The sequence below is a fragment of the Belonocnema kinseyi genome, chromosome 9, assembly GCF_010883055.1.
Source record: "Belonocnema kinseyi isolate 2016_QV_RU_SX_M_011 chromosome 9, B_treatae_v1, whole genome shotgun sequence".
Lineage (NCBI taxonomy): Eukaryota > Metazoa > Arthropoda > Insecta > Hymenoptera > Cynipidae > Belonocnema > Belonocnema kinseyi.
In genome coordinates, this window is record NC_046665.1 from 127,552,479 (window position 1) to 127,572,643 (window position 20,165).

The 20,165-nt window shown below is 25.7% G+C and overlaps 1 protein-coding gene across 1 annotated transcript in view; it reads left to right on the plus strand.

Moving 5' to 3' along the window:
- Positions 1 to 20,165, plus strand: part of LOC117180741 (titin-like) — an 85,561-nt gene that overhangs the window by 33,441 nt on the left and 31,955 nt on the right. The window contains exons 5-6 of the mRNA XM_033373231.1: positions 5,513 to 6,438; positions 17,865 to 19,361. Coding sequence (XP_033229122.1) covers positions 5,513 to 6,438; positions 17,865 to 19,361 — 2,423 coding nt within the window. The remainder of the gene's footprint in view (positions 1 to 5,512; positions 6,439 to 17,864; positions 19,362 to 20,165) is intronic.

Consider the following 20,165-nt stretch of genomic DNA (forward strand, 5'->3'; position numbering starts at 1 on the left):
AGTGGAAAATTGAAATATCTTGCTATAAATTCGAATTTTTCTTTGGTTGAGAATTAAATTTTTTCATTGAAGATGTAACTGTTCTATTTTTTTGTTAAAAATTAATCTTTTCTGGATGATAATTCATTCTTTTTGGTTAAAAATTCAAGTACTCGGTTGAAAATCCATGAATTTTCTTGATAATTTATCTTTTTTTTATAGAAAATTAACCTTTTTCATTAAAATATAAACTTTTTAGTTGAAAATTCAACTCTTTAGTTTAATGTTCAGTTCTTTCTAGGAAATTAATTTCTTTAATGTTGAAGATTCATCATTTTATTTGAAAATTCATCTTTTTAAAGTAAAATTAAACTATTTGACTGAAAATTCGAGTTTTTGTTTGGTTAAGAATTAAATTTTTTCAGCGAAAATGTAACTGTTCTATTTTTGGTTAAAAATTGATCTTTTCTGGTTGAAAATTCATTCTTTTTGGTTAAAAATTGAAGAACTCGGTTGAAAATTCATGAATTTTCTTGATAATTTACCTTTTCTGTTATGAAATTCAACTCTTTGATTGAATGTTTCAATTCTTTCTAGGACGTTAATTTTTTTCTTTTTGAGTATTCATCATTTTAGTTAAAAATCCATCTTTTCATTGGAAAATTCAACTATTTTCCTAAAAAATCTAATTTTTTATAGTTGAGAATTACATTTTTTTAAGTGAAAATAAAACTTCTATTTTTGGTTAAAAATTGATGTTTTCTGGTTGAAAATTTATTCTTTTTGGTTAAAAATGAAAATGCTCGGTTGAAAATTCCAGAATTTTCATGATATTTTATCTTTTTTTTTTGTATAAAATTAATCTTTTTTTAAAAAAAAAACTTTTTCGTTTAAAAATTCAAGTACTCGGTTGAAAATTCATGAATTTTCTAGATAATTTATATTTTTTTTATAGAAAATTAAGCTTTTTCATTAAAATATAAACTTTTTGGTTTAATGTTCATTCTTTCTAGGAAATTAATTTTTTCCTTGTTGAAGATTCATCATTTTATTTGAAAATTCATCTTTTTAGTGGAAAATTGAACTTTTTGTCTGAAAATTTGAGTTTTTCTTTGGTTCAGAATTAATTTTTTCCGTGTTAAAGACTCATTATTTTATTCGAACATTCCTCTTTTTAGTGGAAAATGGAACTATTTTGCTATAATTTCTACTTTTTCTTTGGTTGAGAACTAATTTTTTTTTTTACTGAAAATGCAACTACTCCATACTTGTTTATAAATTGATATTTGCTGGTTAAAAATTCGTCCTTTTTAGTTAAAAATTCAAGTATTCGATTGAAAATTCATGAATTTTCTTGATAATTTATATTTTTTTGTATAAAATTAATCTTTTTCATAAAAAAAAACTTTTTAGTTTAAAATTCAACTCTTTGATTGAATGTTTAAATTCTTGCTAAGAAATTCATTTTTTTGTTTTTGAAGATTCATAATTTTAGTTGAAAATTCATCTTTTTAGTGAAAAAAGAACTATCTTGCTAAAAATCCGACCTTTTCTTTGATTTAGAATAAATTTCTTTTTCGCTGAAAATGATGTAACGGTTCAAAATTGATCTTTTATTGTTGAAAATTCATTTTTGTATCGAAAATTAATTTTCTCGAATGAAAAAAAAATATTCTTATTAAAAGTTCATCTCTCTAATTAAATGTTGAACTATTTCTGTTAAATTTGTTTAATTTTCTTGAAATATTTGTAAATTATTTAGAAATATCTTGCAATTTTTTCAAATTTTTTAAAATTTCTAAAAATGCTTTGAAATCTTGTTAAAACTATAGAATTGTTTCGAAATCTTTGCTATTTTTGTTAAATCTCTTAAAATAGAAATGTTTTAAATAATTGTAAAGACTGTTGACATCTTTTGAAAACTCTAGAATTCTTTGAAAATCTACGAAATATTTTGAAATCTCTTAAAAAATTTTACAAACCCGGGAACTTTTTTAGAATTTTCTGTTTTTAAAATAAGCTCACATTAGAAGTAAACTTTTAAGATTTACAATAATTGAAAAGTACTTCAATTTAAGCGACTTATGAATGCAACTTGTTAAATTTTCATGCTTTTTGAAAGTCCAAAAGGCAAGGATTTTCAAATTTAAATCTTCTAAACTGAAAAAATTAATTTAATCAAATGTCGAATTTCCGAATTAAACCATTAAAAAATTGCATTAACAATAAAATAATAAATAATTTATCATGCAAAAAAAAGTGATGCTAAATTTAGACTTTAAACATTAAAATTTGAATTTTTCTATTTAAACAAATTTGAATTTTTAAGTGAATCTGTAGAATTTCTATGACAAAAATATCTAACAATGTAAATTAAAATTGTTGTAAATAAATGTTGAATATTGCAAAATTTATTGAATTAATATCCAATTAAAAAAATTAGCTTTGAGAGTTCGAAATTTTGAATTCCATCGACCGTGATAAATTTTTAAATCTAATCAATTTTTAAAATGTCCGCTAAATCATGAAGTGTTATCTCATTTTCAAATTCGGATTTAGTTCTTTATCATAAAAAACAAAACAAAATCAAAAAATGCCACTGACGAAAGGAGTTTAAAAGAGGTTAAAAATGGTGTGCTTTACTAAAATTTCCATGTAGAATTCTGTAATTAAAATAATATGCAGATATAGGCGTAAGTAAAAAATTGTGTTTAATTTCCTGAAAACGCTAACAGAATAGATATGTTTTGGGAAGACTGGATTATAGAAGAAATATTAGGTAGATATTTTTTCATCTGTAAGGAATTTGTGTGAATTTTTATTGAAAATTAGCTCTTATAAGCTTCTAAAATCAGATCGTGAATTTTTAAAATATACAGTAGCAAATTATTCCATTTTTAATATTTATATTTTAATTTTATGTAATTTTGGACGCTGCTTTTTTGAAATAGTTCAATTTTGAAGATTTATAATTGAAATTCCTTCAATCATAACAATTTGCAATTTTTATGATTTTGAAAATAAAAAGTCAAGTTTTCATTTCTAATATTTCAAATTTAAGGAATTTAACATGTAAATCAGAAGAATCAAAAAATTTGGAATTGTGAAACTTAGAAATTTTAAAAATATTGAATTGCAAATTATTTAATTTTTAAGGTTTATATTTGAATTTTTTTAGTTTAATTTTGAATGTGTATAATTAAAACATATTTAATTTCAAATTTTTATATGATAATATAACAATATAATAATAATATAATAAATATTAATATAATAAATAATACCTCTTTAATTTAAAAAATGTATAAATAAAACTGCTTAAATTCGGATTTTTTTGAAGACCAAATTCATATTTTCAATTCTCTATTCCAAATGGAGGAAGTTTCTAATATAAATCACAAAAACTACAGAATTTTTAATTGTAAAATTTAATGCGTGTGAAAATTTTAATTTTCAAAATTAGAAAATTTCTAGTTTTCAATATTTTTGATTCAAAGTCCTACAATTGTGAAGAGTTAAATTAAAAATTCATGAAACTTGAAAATATATAACCGCAATCTATTCAATTTTTAAGATCTATATTTGAACTTTTTTTAATATTTGAATTTTGAAGATCTAGAATGGTAAATTCTTGATTTTCAGATTTCCGCGATTGAAGAACCTTCAATATTTAATGGGCATAATAGAAAATGATGGAATTTCGAACGTTTTTTAAAATTAGTAATTGAAACACAGAAGAGAATAAATTGAATTAAAAATTAAATCAAATATAAAAAAATCCCGTGATGAATAATATTTTTTTCTTGGAAGAGATATTTTTTTACATAGAATGGGAAAATTTGGAAAATAATTTTAATTTTGATTCACAAAGAGTGAATTTACAAAAACAATCCCCGTTTTAAGTAATAATTTATTATATTTTGATGATTCCTTCTTTAAAATCAGAATTGGTTTAAATCTAAAAATTATATATGTTTGTTTAAATAAAAATTTTCCAGAATTTAAAACTTTCCTCTTGAAAGTTTTAGGAAAAGCGAGTTACTATATTTATGAATTTTAATAGAAAATGTTGTAAACTAATATAATTTTGACCTGAACATGGACTGTCCGTAAAGGATTATCTAACGGGAATTTTAGAAAATAATTTTAATTTCGAATTAGAAGGAACGAATTAAAAAAAAATTGCGTGCCTAAATTCGTAGATATAATTCTTTTACAAAATTCTCTGTTCAAAGATAGAATCATAATTTTTTTCGAAAATTCTTGTTCAAAGTCAGAATTTTAATTATTTTGAAAAATTCACTATTCCAGGTTAAAATTTTAATTCTTTTGGAAATTTTGCTCCAACTTAGAATTATAATTCTTTTAGAACTCAGAATAATTTTTTTCTTTCTTCAAAAATTCCATCTTCCAAATAGGAAGTATTTTTAAATGTTTGGAAATCTCGGAAAATTTGTTTAATTTTAGAAAATTTTGATGATGTATATTCGAAACTTCCTCATTTTGAAATAAATTAAAGAGATATTATTCATTATATTATATTAATATTTATTATATTATTATATAAGAATTTAAAATTATCGAAATTGTAAATTTTTTTATCATACATCTTCAAAATTGAATTATTAAGAAAAGTTCAAATATATGCCTTGAAAATTATATAATTTGCCATTCTATATTTTCAAAATTGAAGAATTTTTAACTAAACTCTTCCAAATTGTAGAACTTTAAATTGTAAATCCTTAAAAATTAAAAAGTTTGTAATTTTGAAAACCAAAAATTATTTAAGTTTTGAGTGTTCCAATTCCAAACTCTGTAATTTTGCTGATTTACATTAGAACTTTCTTAAATTTGGAAGAATAAGAATTGAAAACTTGACTTTGATTTTCAAAATCATTAAAATTTAAGAATTTATAATTATTAGTCTTTAAAAAAAAAAGGGTTTTGAATTGTCAATTTTCATAATTGCAGAAATGTAAGATACAAAAAGATTATTATTGAGGAAGTTTCAGTTATAAAATTTCAAAATTGTATAAATATTAAAAATGCAATAATTTGCTATAGTGTAATTTCAAAATTAAAGAATTTTCAATTATCACTCGTCCAAGCTGCATTACTTTGAATTGTTAATGAATAAAAAGAAAAATTATGCAAATTTGAAGTTATCCAATTAAAAATGCTGTGATTTTAATTCGAAATTTCCTCGATTTGGAATATTTAGAATTGAAAACTTGACTTTTTATTTTCAAAATAATAAAATTTCCAAAATTGAAATGATCCATGTTTACCTCACAAAGGGTACACTGGTGCGAATTCGCACTTGAAGTTTTTTGATTTTGTTGGCATTTACGCAAACACAGCTGCAGCGGATTATCCCCACATATAATAATGATATATTACATATTTAATATTAACATTGAAAACAAAGGAATTTTCACCAGTGTACTGTTTAATGGTTAAAAATGAAGAACTTATCGTTATTATTCTCTTAATTTCTATTGATTGATTAATTAATATATTAATAAATTTTCAGCGGGATCATCGCGGCAATCGAAAGAAACTCAAAAATCCGCCCGAGAGCGAGAAAACGGTCAAGTTTCAGCAAGTTTCCGGAATTCCATCCGGGAGACACAGTCAAGAGAAGCTCAGCTTCGAGAGGCTCAACTCCGAGATGAGCAGATTCGTGAGCAGCAAGCCAAGGATCAGCACATTCGAGATCAGCACTTCCGCGAGCAGCAGATACGCGATCAGCAGTTCAAGGAGCAGCAGCAGCAAATTCGAGAGCAGCACATTCGCGAGCAGCAAGCGAGGGAAGCTCGGGAAATTCAAGTTCGCGAGAATCGAGAGGCCAAGGCTCGCGAGGCGAAAGCTCGAGAGGCAAAGTTGGCTCAGATGCGTGAGCAGGAGATGCGCGAGGCGGAAATCCGAGAGGCGGAAATTAGAGAGTTGCAGAAAAAGCAGGCGCAGCTCAGAGCTCAACTCGCGCGAGAAATGCTCGTGAGCGGATCATCAACTCTTGATTCCGGAAGTCCTCCACATCTGACGTCGGTCCTCGACGACATCTTCAAGCCGGGACTGACAAAGGGAAAGCCTGATCGCGAGTCGAATCGCTCGAAACCGAACAGGAGCGAGACTGTTACTAAACCGCCTGGGAAATATCCGACTCTTGGGACAATGGAGAGGACTCTGGATGATATTTTCTCGGCTGGAATTGCAAAGGCGAAGGCCTCTCTGAAGACGGTTTCAGCCGAGCCGAGCAGTTTGGAGCAGCAGCAGTTGTGGACGCGGAAGAAGAGGGAGAATGTTGACACCTTTAGGAATTTGACGAAGGAAGAATGGGAGGCGAAACATGGCAGGTCGATGAGCGACACTTTTGAGAAGGAATTTAATGCCTTGATTCTGAGGAGATCGGAGGCTGAAACTTCACATTCCAAGGGGAAGGAAGTGAGAGCTGTAGAGGTGAGAATTCCCCCCCCCCTCCCCTCCCTTTTTTTTTAAATAGTCAATAAGTAATGTGCAAGTTCGATTCCGAACGTTTTTAAAATAATTATTTGAATTTTTATTTCTTTCAATTGTGACATCATTCAGTATACAATGCGTTAATCAGGGTGGCCGCTAGGCCGTAAAAACCTGGAAAACCAGGAAATGGCAGTGAATTTATTTTTTGATTGGGAATTTTACCAAATTTTTGTGAGAAAAATTTTTTCCAACTTTGATTTCAACCGTTTTTAAATAATTTCTTAAGGCCATGTGATGAGTGGGTCACGTGACCAGATTCCTACCTTACCACCACTTTTTTTATTTCCCAACTTATTGTCACACGAAACGCCACACGCAGTTGAAAATTTGGAATGCGAAACAAGAAGCACTAAGAATAGTGGGTCTGGTCTTAAATTTGTATAATTATGAAAATAATTTTTTTTTTGTAAATAACTTTTTTTGCTTTTTTCATAATGATTGAAATTTAGAGCCAGATCCGCCTTTCTTAGTGCATCTCATTTATTGTCCCAAATTTTCAGCTCGATATGGGGCTTGTTGTAAAAATAAGTTGGGTAATAAAAAAAGTGAGGTTAAGGTAGGAATCTGGTCACGTGACCCACTCGTCACATGGCCTTAAATTGTGATTTTTTTTTTTATAAATTATTAAATCATTTAGTTTAGAATGCTTAATTCGAGAATCTTTCACTTTGAAAATTATTAATTTTTATACATATATTTTAACGTAAAGAATTTTAAAATGCAGTTTTAAAGTTTAAAAAAAATTATAAATTAAAAGTTTTTGAAATTGAAGATTTTTGTTATAAAAAACAGGGTGATTGGGAAACCGGGAATTTTACGAATTTTTTGAAGAAAAATCTGCCCATGATTTTAACAGTTTTTTAAATAATTAAAGTGCAGTTTTGAGGATTTAAACAATTACAAATTTAAAGCATTTTAAGTTGAAACTTTTTGATAAAAAACAGTTTTATTTTATCAACTGTAAATATAAATAAATAAATAATTTTTAAAATGAATCTGTACTCTAAGTATAGAAATCTGAACAATAATTGATTTGACGAAAAAATTCTAGATCCGTTCAAAATTTGGCAATTTCCAGATTGAAACTGTTTCAATACGGAAGTCTTGATAAGAATTTATTCCGATAATCTTATTTTTAAATACAAATTTTCATGATTTATCCATAATATATTTTTAATTCAGAGTTTCAGGTCTTCCTTTATATTCTTTTTTATATTAAATTTAAAAAATAAATTAATTAACATATTATTTATATTAATTTTTTAGATATTAAAAAATGTAAACGTGCGTTTTACTATTTTCAACTTAAAAATTAATCCATAATAATATAGTCATAATTGAAGATTTTTATTGAATTTAAAATATTGTTTCAGTCTAAATTATTTAATTTTTATCCCATTTAATTTGAAATTTCTTAATGTAGAAAAAGAATAAGTATTTAGTATTTATCAATATTTTACTATTTATTTAAGACGAGTAAATTGAAACTAAATATTTCAAAGAAAACAATTTGAAACTGAATTTTTTACATAGAAAGCTTTGTATCTATAGATTTTCGACGAATTTTAATCTTTTAGCGTTACAATTTTAATTGTTCTATTTTAAAAATGCTTATTTTGTAAACGAATTTGTTGGATTTTTATGTAGAAATAATAATTGAACACTTTCTATAATTTTATTTTCTAATTTTATTTTCTATAATTTTTGAAAATCCTGCAAATTAAAAGAAAATCTCTCAAATCTTCCATTTTCTTCTTTAATAATTTTTTTAAACTCTTAAAATCTTCTTCAACTTTCTGTTACAATAATTTTTTAAAGTGAAAAATGATTTTCAATTTTCCTAAGAATGTTAAGAAAAATTTTTATTCTTTGGAAGTTTTTCACAATTCTTAAAAAAATTCTAAACTTTTTGTTTGAAATCTGCAAAAATTTAAATTTTATTTTCAATTCAGCTGTGTTTCAAATTATTTCAAGTTCTAAATTTAATTCAAATCTTTTTAAAGCTTATAAATATTTCTTAAAATTTCTCTAATATTTTTTACAAATAACAGGTGTTATATTATTGATTATAAATTCAAATTCAATTTTTTTTAATTTGAAGGATTTTCTAAATGTTATAGAAATAATTCAATTCATTTTGAAAAATATTTAAAAGTTCCGAAAAAAATTCAAAAATTATTTTGTATTTGGAGAAATTTAAAGTCACTTCTAGAATTCTCAAGAATTTGAAATAAAATTTTTATCCTTTTCAAGGATGCCTGGACTATTTAAAATAAAAATAATTTAAGAACTGTTAAGGTAAAAAAATTATTTTTCAATTTTTTATGTGTCTAGCTTAAAATTACTTAAAATAATATAATTTTGAACATTTTTAAAGTTCATTGCTTGATTCTTTAATTTAGACTATTGAAAATAATTTTTCACTTTGGAATATTATTTTAAAAGAATATTCAAAAATATTTTAAAAGATTTCCAAATTTGTTAAAAACGAATCTGGCAGATTTTAAGTGAATTTTTTTAAATTTGCAGGATTTACTAAAAATTCTTTTAATTTCAAAAGATGTTTAAAAGTTCGAATCAAATTTCAAAAATAATTTCAAAGTTGAATAAATTTAAAACAATTGCTAGATTTTTCAAGATTTTGAAATAAAATTTTCAAGTTTTTCAGGGATATTTAAACTACTTGAGATTAAATTAATTTAACTTCTAATTTTAGAAATGTTCAGTTTAAAACAAAATTAATTTGTCAATTTTTACCGTTTTTACCTTAAAATTGTTTCAAATAATATAATGTTGATTTATATTTTTAGAATTGAATCTGAATCTTTGAACCCATTAATTTTTAAAAGTTCTAAATTTTGCAGTTTATCTACATTTGATTACAAATTTTACAATTGAAATGTGTTAACATTTTCCATTTTTACGTGTAAATTATTGGGCAATTGAATATAACAGTTTTGAATTAAGAAACTTTCAAACTTCAGTTTTAAATAATTTAAAATTCAAGAGTTCCATTTTGAGTGCTTTTATTTGTAGTTTATATTTTATTACTGCAAATGGAAAAATGTTTAGCCTTAGGATTCGAATTTTTAAATTTTATTAACCCTGCAAAATGTTTGCGAATCGGGAAAAATCTGGAACATGACCGGGAATTGTTATTTCAAGCCAAGAACAATTGGCTGCAAGTCAGGGAAAATCTGGAGATCAGAAAAAAGGCAGGGATCATCATTTTTGGTTGAAAGTTCAACATTTTTTTTGGAAATTCGTCTTTTTAGTTTAAAAATTCATCTGTTTTAGCAGAAATTTAATCTTTTTTGAATGAAATTGAAACTGTTTAATTAAAAATTAACCTTCTTTGGTTGATGATTCAATTATTTTTTTGAAAAATTCCTCTTTTTGGTTATAAATTCAATTATCTTGGTAGAAAATTAAATTTTGGTTGAAAGTTCAACTATTTACTTAAAAGTTTGTCTTTTTGCTTTAAAAATTCATCCGTTTTAGTAGAAATATAATCTTTTTTTGAATGAAAGTGAAACTTCTAATTAAAAATTCTTCTTTGGTTGATGATTCAATTATTTTTTTGAAAAATTCCTCTTTTTGGTTTTAAATTCAATTATCTTGGTAGAAAATTAACTTTTGGTTGAAAGTTGAACTATTTCTTTGAAATTTCGTCTTTTTAGTTCAAAATCTCATATTTTTTAGTAGAAATTTAATCTTTTTGGATGAAAATGCAACTGTTTAGTTAAAAATTAACGTTGCTTTGGTTGATGATTCAATTATTTTTTTGAAAAATTCCTCTTTTTGGTTATAAATTCAATTATCTTGGTAGAAAATTAACTTTTGGTTGAAAGTTGAACTATTTCATTGAAATTTCGTCTTTTTAGTTCAAAATCTCATCTGTTTTAGTAGAAATTTAATCTTTTTGGATGAAAATGCAACTGTTTGGTTAAAAATTAACGTTGCTTTGGTTGATGATTCAATTCTTTTTTTGAAAAATTCCTCTTTTTGGTTTTAAATTCAATTATCTTGGTAGAAAATTAACTTTTGGTTGAAAGTTGAACTATTTCTTTGAAATTTCTTCTTTTTAGTTCAAAATCTCATCTTTTTTAGTAGAAATTTAATCTTTTTGGATGAAAATGCAACTGTTTAGTTAAAAATTGATATTCTTTGGTTGAGAATTTAATCTTTGTTGTTGAAATTTAGCATTTTTTGGTTAAATTCAATTTTTTTTAAATACAAAGTTACCTTCTTTCTTGGTTTGACATATATTTATATATCTACTATTTCATTAATCATACAAAATCTTGTTTGATTGAAATTTAAATACCTGGTTAAAGTTTGAATCATTTTGTAAAAAAAAATATATATGTATTTTTTTTTTGAAGATTCATAATTTTAGTTGAAAATTCATCTTTTCGATTAACAGTTGAAATATTTGGTTGAAAATTGATCTTTTCAATTGAAGTCGCAACCAAAATGGAAAAAAGTTTGAAATGTAATAAAAAAGGATTTTAATCTTAAGCCAAGAACAGTTTAATGCAACTATTTTAATAGAAAATTAACTTTTAATTGAAAGTTCAACTATTTCATTGTAAATTCGTCTTTTTGCTTTAAAAATTTATGTGTTTTAGTAGAAATTTAATCTTTTTTGAATGAAAGTGAAACTTTGAATAAAAAATTCTTCTTTGGTTGATGATTCAATTATTTTTTAGAAAATTCCTCTTTTTGGTTTAAAAAATCATCTGTTTTAGTAGAAATTTAATCTTTTTTGAGTGAAAGTGAAACTTAAATTAAAAATTCTTCTTCTTTGGTTGATGATTCAATTATTTTTTAGAAAATTCCTCTTTTTGGTTTAAAATATCATCTATTTTAGTAGATGTTGAATCTTTTTTCAATGAAAGTGAAGCAGTTTAGTTGAAAATTCTTTTTTGGTTGATGATTCAATTATTTTTTTGAAAATTTCTCTTTTTGGATTAAAAAGTCATCTGTTTTAGTAGAAAGTTAATCTTTATTGGTTGAAAATGCAACTGTTTGGTTAAAAATTGATATTCTTTGGTTAAGAATTCAATTTTTTGTTGTTTTTAAAATTCGCCTTTTTTGTTTGAATTCAATTTTTTTTATACAAAGTTAACTTCTTTTTTGGTTTAAAATATATTTATATATCTGCTATTTCAATAATCATTCAAAAATAAATCTTGTTTGATTGAAAGTTGAATACCTGTTTGAAGTTTGAATAATTTGGTTAAAAAAAAAAACTTTGTTTTGAAGATTCATTTATTTAGTTAAAAATTCATCTTTTCGATTAATAGTTGAAATCGTTTTTTGAAAATTGATCTTTGCAATTGAAGAAGCAACAAAAATTGGAAAAAGTTTGAATTATAATAAAAAACATTTTTAATCTTAAGCCAAGAACAGTTGAAATCAACCAGGGTGGCCCCAATTCAGGGAAAAGTCAGGTAATTTCTGTAAGAGCCATTTTAATTAACTGTCCAGTATAATAAATTAAAAAAATTTGAATAGGAAATTATTTTATTCTGCTTGTAAAAGATTCTATGTTAAAAATGTTGCAAGATTAAAATCCTGGGTTTTTAATATTATTCATAAGGGGAGAATTAGGGGCATTTTGAAAATGAAATTTTTGCAGTTGCTTCCTCCTGATGATTATATTTTGAGTTAAAAATTTCATTTTTTGTTGGAAATGCAATAATTTTCTTAAAAACTCATCCTTTTTGGTTTAAAATTCAATTATTCTGGTAAAAAATTAACTTTTGGTTGAAAGTTCAACTATTTATTTGAAAATTCGAATTTTTTAAAAATTCATCTGGTTTAGTAGAAATAGCATCCTTTTGCAATAAAAATGCAACTGTTTTGTTAAAAATTAATCTTCTTTGGTTGAGGTTTCCATTTTTTGATGTTGAGAATTTCTCTTTTTTGTTTAAATATCATCTATTTTAATAGAAACTGCATCTTTTCGAGATAAAAATGCAATTGTTCGGTTAAAAATTTATCCTCTTTGGCTTAGGATTAAATTATTTTGTTGAAAATTTGCCTTCTTTGATTGAATTCAACTGTTTTTTTATTCAAATTTAACTTCTTTTTGGCTTGAAAATATATTTATATGCCTATTATCATTATTATCCATAATTATTCATTCAAAATAAATCTTTTTTTTATTCAAAGTTGAAATACCTGATTGAAGGTTAAACCATTTTATTGGAAGAAATTTTTTTTAAAATCATTTTAGTCGAAAATGTATCTGTTTGGCTGAAAATTTGTTTCTTCTGTTGGAAAATTAATTTTTTAAATGAAAATTTAACTATTTCAGGTGAAGATTCATAATTTTATTTATATATTTATAAAATTGATGTCTTTGGTTGATAGCTTGAATTATTTTCTTGAAAATTGATCTTTTTAATTGAAAAAGCAACAAAAATTGAAAAAAAAAGTTTTAAATGCAATCAAAAAAGATTTTTTCTTAAGCTAAAAAAATTTTAATTCAACCAGGATGGCCACAAGTAAAAAAAAACCTGGAAATAAGATTAAAGTCAGAATTTCTGTAAGAGGCATTTTAATTAACTGTCAAGGATAATAAATTTAAAAATTGAAATTTTTAATTTTAAGTTATTTTATCGCGCGTATAAAATATTATATGTTAAAAATTGTATGCGATTAAAATGCTGGTTTTTGAATGAATAATGACAAGAGGAAAATTTGGAAATTATGAAAATGGAATTTTCCTGCCACCCTGATATAATATTCTTGCCAGTAAATTATTTGACGTGTATATTTTTGCTATTTTTTTTGTAGTTGCTTACTCCTGATGATTATATTTTAAATTAAAATTTCATTTTTTGGTTGAAAATACAATAATTTTATTAAAAACTCATCCTTTTTGTTTTAAAATTCAAATATTTGAGTAGAAAATTAACATCTAATTGAAAGTTTAACTCTTTTTGTTGAAAATTCGTCTTTTTAGTTAAAAAATTCATCTGTTTTAGTAGAAATTTAATCTTTTTTTTTAATAAAAGTGAAACTGTTTAGTTAAAAATTAATCTTCTTTGGTTGATGATTAAATTTTTTTTAAATTCTCGTTGGTTTAAAAAAATAATCTGTTTTACTAGAAAGTTAATCTCTTTTGGATGAAAATGGAACTGTTTATTTAAGAATTAATCTTCTTTGGTTTATCTGGTTGAAAATTTAACTATTTTGTTGAAAATAATTTTGGTTTTTTTGTTTAAAATTAATTTTTTTGGGCTGAAAATTAATATTTTCAAGTTGTAAATTCATCTTCTTTGTTGAAAATTGAAGTCTCTTCTACAAATTCAATTATTTTGTTGAAATTACAACTGTTCGATTGAAGATTAATTTTGTTGTTGAAAATTCAATTATTTGATAGAAAATGCAACTATTTTTTAACTGAAGTTGAAGTTCAAAGTTTGTTGTCTATGAACTTGAATATTTGCTTCAAGTTTTCCTCGTGTTAGTAAAAAATCCTTAGAAATGTTGTTAAAACTTCATTATCTTGGTAGAAAATAAATCTTCTCGATTGAAAATTTGTTTGTTTTTTCTTTTGTTTGAAAGTTAAATTAATTTCTTAAAAATTCATTCTTTGGATTAAAGATTCATCACAGTTGAAATTTCATCTCTTTCGTTAAAAACTAATGGTTAAAACTGAAAATTTAACTAACTCATTTTTGGTAAAAAGTTTTAATGAGAATTCTACTATTTTGGTTAAGGATTTCAATATTTTGTTTAAAATTCGTTTTTTTTTGTGTTGAAAATTAATTTTCTTGGTTAATTAATCTGCTTCATTTTTTTGGTTAAAAATTGAATTATTGGGTTGAAAGTTAAACTATTATTTAAAGAATTTTAACTTTCAACTAAAAGTTAATCTTCGACCAAAATATCGAACTGGAATAGTTACATTTTCAGTAGAAAAATTAATTTTTAAACAAGAAAAAAAATTGTTTTTCAATGACAGAGATGAGTTTTCAACTTCTATTCAAGGAAAAAATAATTTTTTTAACAAAATAATTCAAACTTCAACCAGGTATTTCAACTTTCAATAAAAAAGATTAATTTTGAATAAATAATGAAATAGCAGATATATACATATATTAAAGTTTTGGTTGAAATTTTTTTTTTTAATTGAAAAGTCATGTGCTTTGTTGAAATTTCTTCTTTTTTGTTAGAAAACTAATTTTCTTGTTTGAAAATTCATATTTTTTCGTCAAAGTTGAATCACTTTTTTTTAAGATTAATTTTTTTTGTTGAAGATTCATATCTTTGGTTGAAGATTAAATTTTTATTTGAAAATTCGTTTTATTTTTTCGTTAAAGTCGACTGTTTCTGATATAAAATTAAAATTTGTTTTGGTTGAGAAGCTTTTTTCGTTCGAATTCATCTTTTTCGATTGAAAATTACACTACTTGGCTGAAAGATAAACTTCTTTATTAAAAATTTATTTTTCAATTGGGAGATAAATTTGTTTTTGTATTTTTGGCAGAAATTTAATCTTTTGAGTTCAAAACTCATCTTTTTCGTTTTTTAGTTTGAAAATGTAATTATTTTGATAGAAAATTAAACTGTTTGGTTGAAAATTCTACTTTTTTGTAGAAAATTCGACTTTTTGACTCGTAAATTTCACAAATTTGATTGATATTTTGTTTTTGTATGATATTTATTGTTGTTTATTTCTTGGTTACAAATTCCACTCGTTTATGGGAAATTTGTCATTTTTGTTTGAACTTTTATAGTTTTTATTTAAAAATGCGACTGTTTGGTTTTAAATTAATCTTTTTTGGCAGAAAATTAATCTTCTTAGTTGACAATATATCTTTTCGTTTGAGAATTCCATTATTTCGAGTTTAATATTGGGAATGGTTAAACTGCAATACGCCACCTGGTGACAAAAATCCGAACTAGAAGGAATAGGTACGATTAGAGTTCTTAAATTCCCGAGAATTTAAGTTCAAGTTATATAACCGAGAATATGACAGAATTTAGGAGAATTTATGATTTTTAACAATATTTTTATTGTTCAGGCTATATCAGAGGTTGAATATAAATTATTTTCTAGTTCAGGCATATTCAGGAATTACAGTGTTTCATATACAAACTTAAAATTTTCAAATGTATTAATTTATTTAGAAACAAAAGGTTTTTCTACTTTAAAAGATAACCTTTTAACAAAATACTGGAATTTTTAACAAAATAATTGAATATTTAACATAATAGTTGAATATTTAAACGAAAAAGACAAATTGCCAACGAAAAAGTGTAATAGTTTATATTTTAATAAAAAAAGAATTAAATTTATACAACATAAAGTCAATAAAATGACTTCAACACAAAATTAATTTTCCACGAAATTGATGCATTTTTACAAAAAAAAAAGGAAATTCAAACTAAAAAATAATTAAAAAAAAACGCGAATTTTTAACTGAAAAATATCAATTTTGAAAAATGGAAAAGTTACATTTTCGGTTAAAAAATGAAATCTAAACAAAAACAAAAAAAGTATTTGTCACTAAACAGTTAAATTTTCAACCAGACATAAGCCTTCAATAAAAAAAAATTCACAATGTAGTTTAACTCTGACCCAAGTAGTTGAATTTTCAACTACTTTTTTTAACCAAAAAGTTGCATTTTCATACAAAAAATAAAATTTTTTATATAATATATGAAGTTTTAAATCAAAAAGATAAATTTTCAAAAAAATAGTTGAATTTTCTGTTGACAAAGATTTTGGTGAGTTTTCACGATCAAATTATGAATTTTTTAACAAGAAATAATTTTATACCCATAAAATTGAATTTTCAATAAAAAAAAACAAACGAATTTTTAACCAAAAAAGATTATTTTTTAACAAAATTGATGAATTCTCCAGCAAATAGTTGCATTTCTATCAAAAAACATAAAATTTATCTTAAAGCAAAAGAATTTTTTATCACAAAAAAAGTTGACTTTTCATCCAAAAAAGATTCCAGTTAACTCAGTAACATTAAAAATGGAATTTTTGTTACAAAAAAATAAGTTTATACGAAAAAAATTGAATTTTCAATCCAAGAAGACGAATTTTTTCAACCAAAAAGGATAGTTTAAAAAAAAAAGTTAAATTCTCTACCAAATAGTTGCATTTTTAATATTTAAAAATATTTCATTTCATTTTTCTAACACCAAAATATAAATTTTAAACAAAAAGTACATTTTCTACGAAATATTGAAATTTTCAAGAATATAGTATAATAGCTTAATTTCTAAACAAACAGTTGCATTTTTATCAAAACAAGAATTTCTGCTAAAGAAGGTAAACTTTAAAATAAAGAGGACAAACTTTCAAAAAAAAAAAATATTTGAATTTTCAACCGAAAAGTTAACGAAAAAATGCAATTTTCTATTAATTAAAATAAATTCTGAGATTCTCATAAGTTATCAGAGAATTTATTTCTCGGTTATATTCTCGGTAATATTCTCATTCTCGTTACCGTTCTCAAAGTAATATAACCGGCTCAGAACTCTAAATTTTAATTCGTGCATAAAAGTGTTGCAATGATTTTTCTGTGTGCTTTAAAGTATTTATTGGATAATGAAAATAATTATTTATCGGAAACAAAGGGCTTTAGCTGGAATTTTCCAAAAATTATCAACTTAAATGGACTTATTTTGAAGCAAAAATAAACTCACAGTCAATTTTTATTTATTTAAACATGATATAATTATTTTTTAAAAATCTGATCTAAAAGATAAGAATTCATATTTAAATTCCAATTTCTATTATTCATATTCTTTGCATAATCTGGATAAAATTGGGTGCTGCATATATTAATTAAAGTTTATTTAAGCTTAGAATGCATTGAAACGCAGTAGTGAAATAATTGTTATTTTTTTAAAACTTATTTTACAAAAATGTGTTGTTTTTTTTACTGTGTAAGATGGAAATTCTGTCTAAAACTATTTGTTTTCGATGACGATTTGTTTTTAGTATTCAATTACTGTTTTATAGTTTACAAAATAATCGTAAAAACACTTTTATGCAAAAATTAGAATATAACTCAAAAATTGTACCTGCTCTTTCTAGTTACAGTTGTTGGCACCAGGTGGCGAAATGGTAGACCATCATTCCCAATACTGCCCACATTAATTTTATTTTTAAAAATGTCTCCTATTTTCATAAAAAAAAACTCTTTATATCCCCTTCTTTTAGAGCAAATCTGTAAATGGGGCGTGGATTTACCTACAAAAGGACCTCACTTCAATATTTAAAACATTGCAGGCCCAGAATTACACTTTTCTCATTGAATTTTTTTTTCTTTTTGCATAAAAACAAATGCGAATTTTAAAATTCTTTTTTTTTTCTTTTCCAGGTGAGCGACAGATCTCAAAAGAAAACATACCAGTGGGACGAAACCCCTCTGCCGGAGAGAAATAACGACGAGAATGCGGAAAGACTGCTGGTCAGACACAAGGAAAACCTCGAGGAAGGTGAACTTGTGGAAAGCAACGACGACACCGACAACGACAGTACCTCCAGTTCGACGTCGTCGAGTGACTCGGCCAGTTCGGAAAATATTGCTCCCGACGTGACAAAGCTCCTGAAGGTGATCAAGGAGCGGGAAAAAGTGGCGAAGAAAAAGTCGCTGAACGAGGCCATCAGGGACGAGGTTGCTGCCGATATCGAAAAAAGGAAACGAGAAAAGGAGAGACACAAAGAGAAGAAGTCTCGCAAGCGGAAGAAGCGAGAGAAGAAGGGCAAGAAGAAGAAGAGGACGAGGAAGCACAAGAAGAAGGCGAAACGCAACTCGAATTCGGGATCCGACAAGGAACTTCCCGAGAAGCTCTTGACGGAGGACGAGATCAAAAAGGAGGTCAAAACCGAGCCGATTTCTCCGGTGGAGAAGAAAGTTGAGAAAAAGATTCCAGTTGGAGTTGGAGTTGCAGCAGTTGCAATTAAATCTTTGCCGGCTCCGGCTCCGGCTCCGGCTCCTGCTGTAGCAGCTTCAGTCAAAACTCTCGGCAATTCCCCGGCGAAGGTTAATGTTGACTATGGACAGAAGAGTCAACTAACAAAGACGAAAGCTCAGTTGAAGCAAATGCCGGAGAATTCACTTTTAGTTGAAACTGCCGTCCAGGTTGATCCAATTCTTGTAGGTTCAGTTCAGACTGAACTTTTGGAACGAGTTGAAGCTTCAGTTTCTGATAAAGTCTCACTTCCGGATAAACCTACAGTTGCTGAGAAATCGTCAGTTGTTGATAAAGCTGTTGTTCCTGAGAAAGTTACAGTTGCTGAAAAAGCTTCAGTTCCTGATAAAGCTGCTGTTTCTACTGTTGATAAAGCTCCAGTTGCTGACAAGGGAAAAGTTGCTGATAAAACATCAGTTCCTGATGAAGCTTCCGTTTCTGACGAACCTGTTCCCGTTCCAAGTGCGGCTCGTTCCGCGAAATTGAATGCTGAAACGCAAACTTTAATACCAGATGGAAATTTGTTAGTTGATAAGGAAAAATCTGAGAAAACTGGAGATGAACATGCGGAGATTTTGACTGAGACTAAAGAGAAGGAAGAAGAGGAGCTGAGCGAAAAAGGAAATATAGAGGATATAGAGAAAGCTGTGAGTGAATCAATTGCTCAAGTTTTAAACGAATCTGCGATGGAGGTAGAGAAAAGTGAGGATCTCAAGAAGACTGTTGAAGGCGCGGAAACTTCTCTAGTTGCTGAAGAAAAAACGAAACTGCCCAAGGAATCGAAAGAATCGAAAGAATCGAAAGAATCGAAAGAATCCAAGGAGTCCAAGGAATCTAAAGAAGACAAGGAGTCCAAGGAAGCTAAAGAACCTCCGAAGGAAGACAAAGTTCCAGAAGCAGCGGTATGTTTTTCAAATTTTATTCTGTTTTTTTATTATTTTTTTTTTATTTATTATAAATATCTATTCCTGTTCAACCGGAACACAGTGGTCCAAATCTCGAATTTTATTTTACAATAGGAGCGCCGTCAATTATTAACTGATTAAAAAGTTCTTTTCATAATTGAACGAGATTTCAATTCTTAGCTAATGCCACTAATTACTTTAGCTGATTAGGGACCATTGAGAATGTTGAATTTTCAAGCTAAAAAAATGAGCTTTTAACAAAGAAGCTGACTTTTCAACCAAACAGTTCAATTTTTTAACCAAATAGAATAGTTCTCAATAAATTACGTAATTGTTGCACAAAACAGTTAAATTTTTTAACAAATTTTGGAATTTTCAAGCCAAACAGATGAGTCATCTACAAAAAAATTGAATTTTTAACCTGAAAATACTAATTTTCATGAAATAACACAATAGTTGAGATTTAAATCTAAAATTATTTCATTAAAAAAAAAAAAATAGTTTAATATAACCAACAAAGACGAATTTTCGACAAAATATTTGAATCATACTTGAATCAATATTTGAAGATTCATTTTCTATAAAAAAAAGAGATAATTTTTATGAAAATACGTGAAATTTCAAACAAATACTAGAATTTTCAACTAAAAAGGATCAATTTTCAACCAAAAATCGAGTAGTTACATTTTTAGACAATAAAAATAATAATTTTCAATAAAAATAACATTTATTTTCTACAAGAGTTTTGAATTTTTAAGCCGAAGCGAAGAATCTCTACAAAACAGCCGCATTTTCAACCTG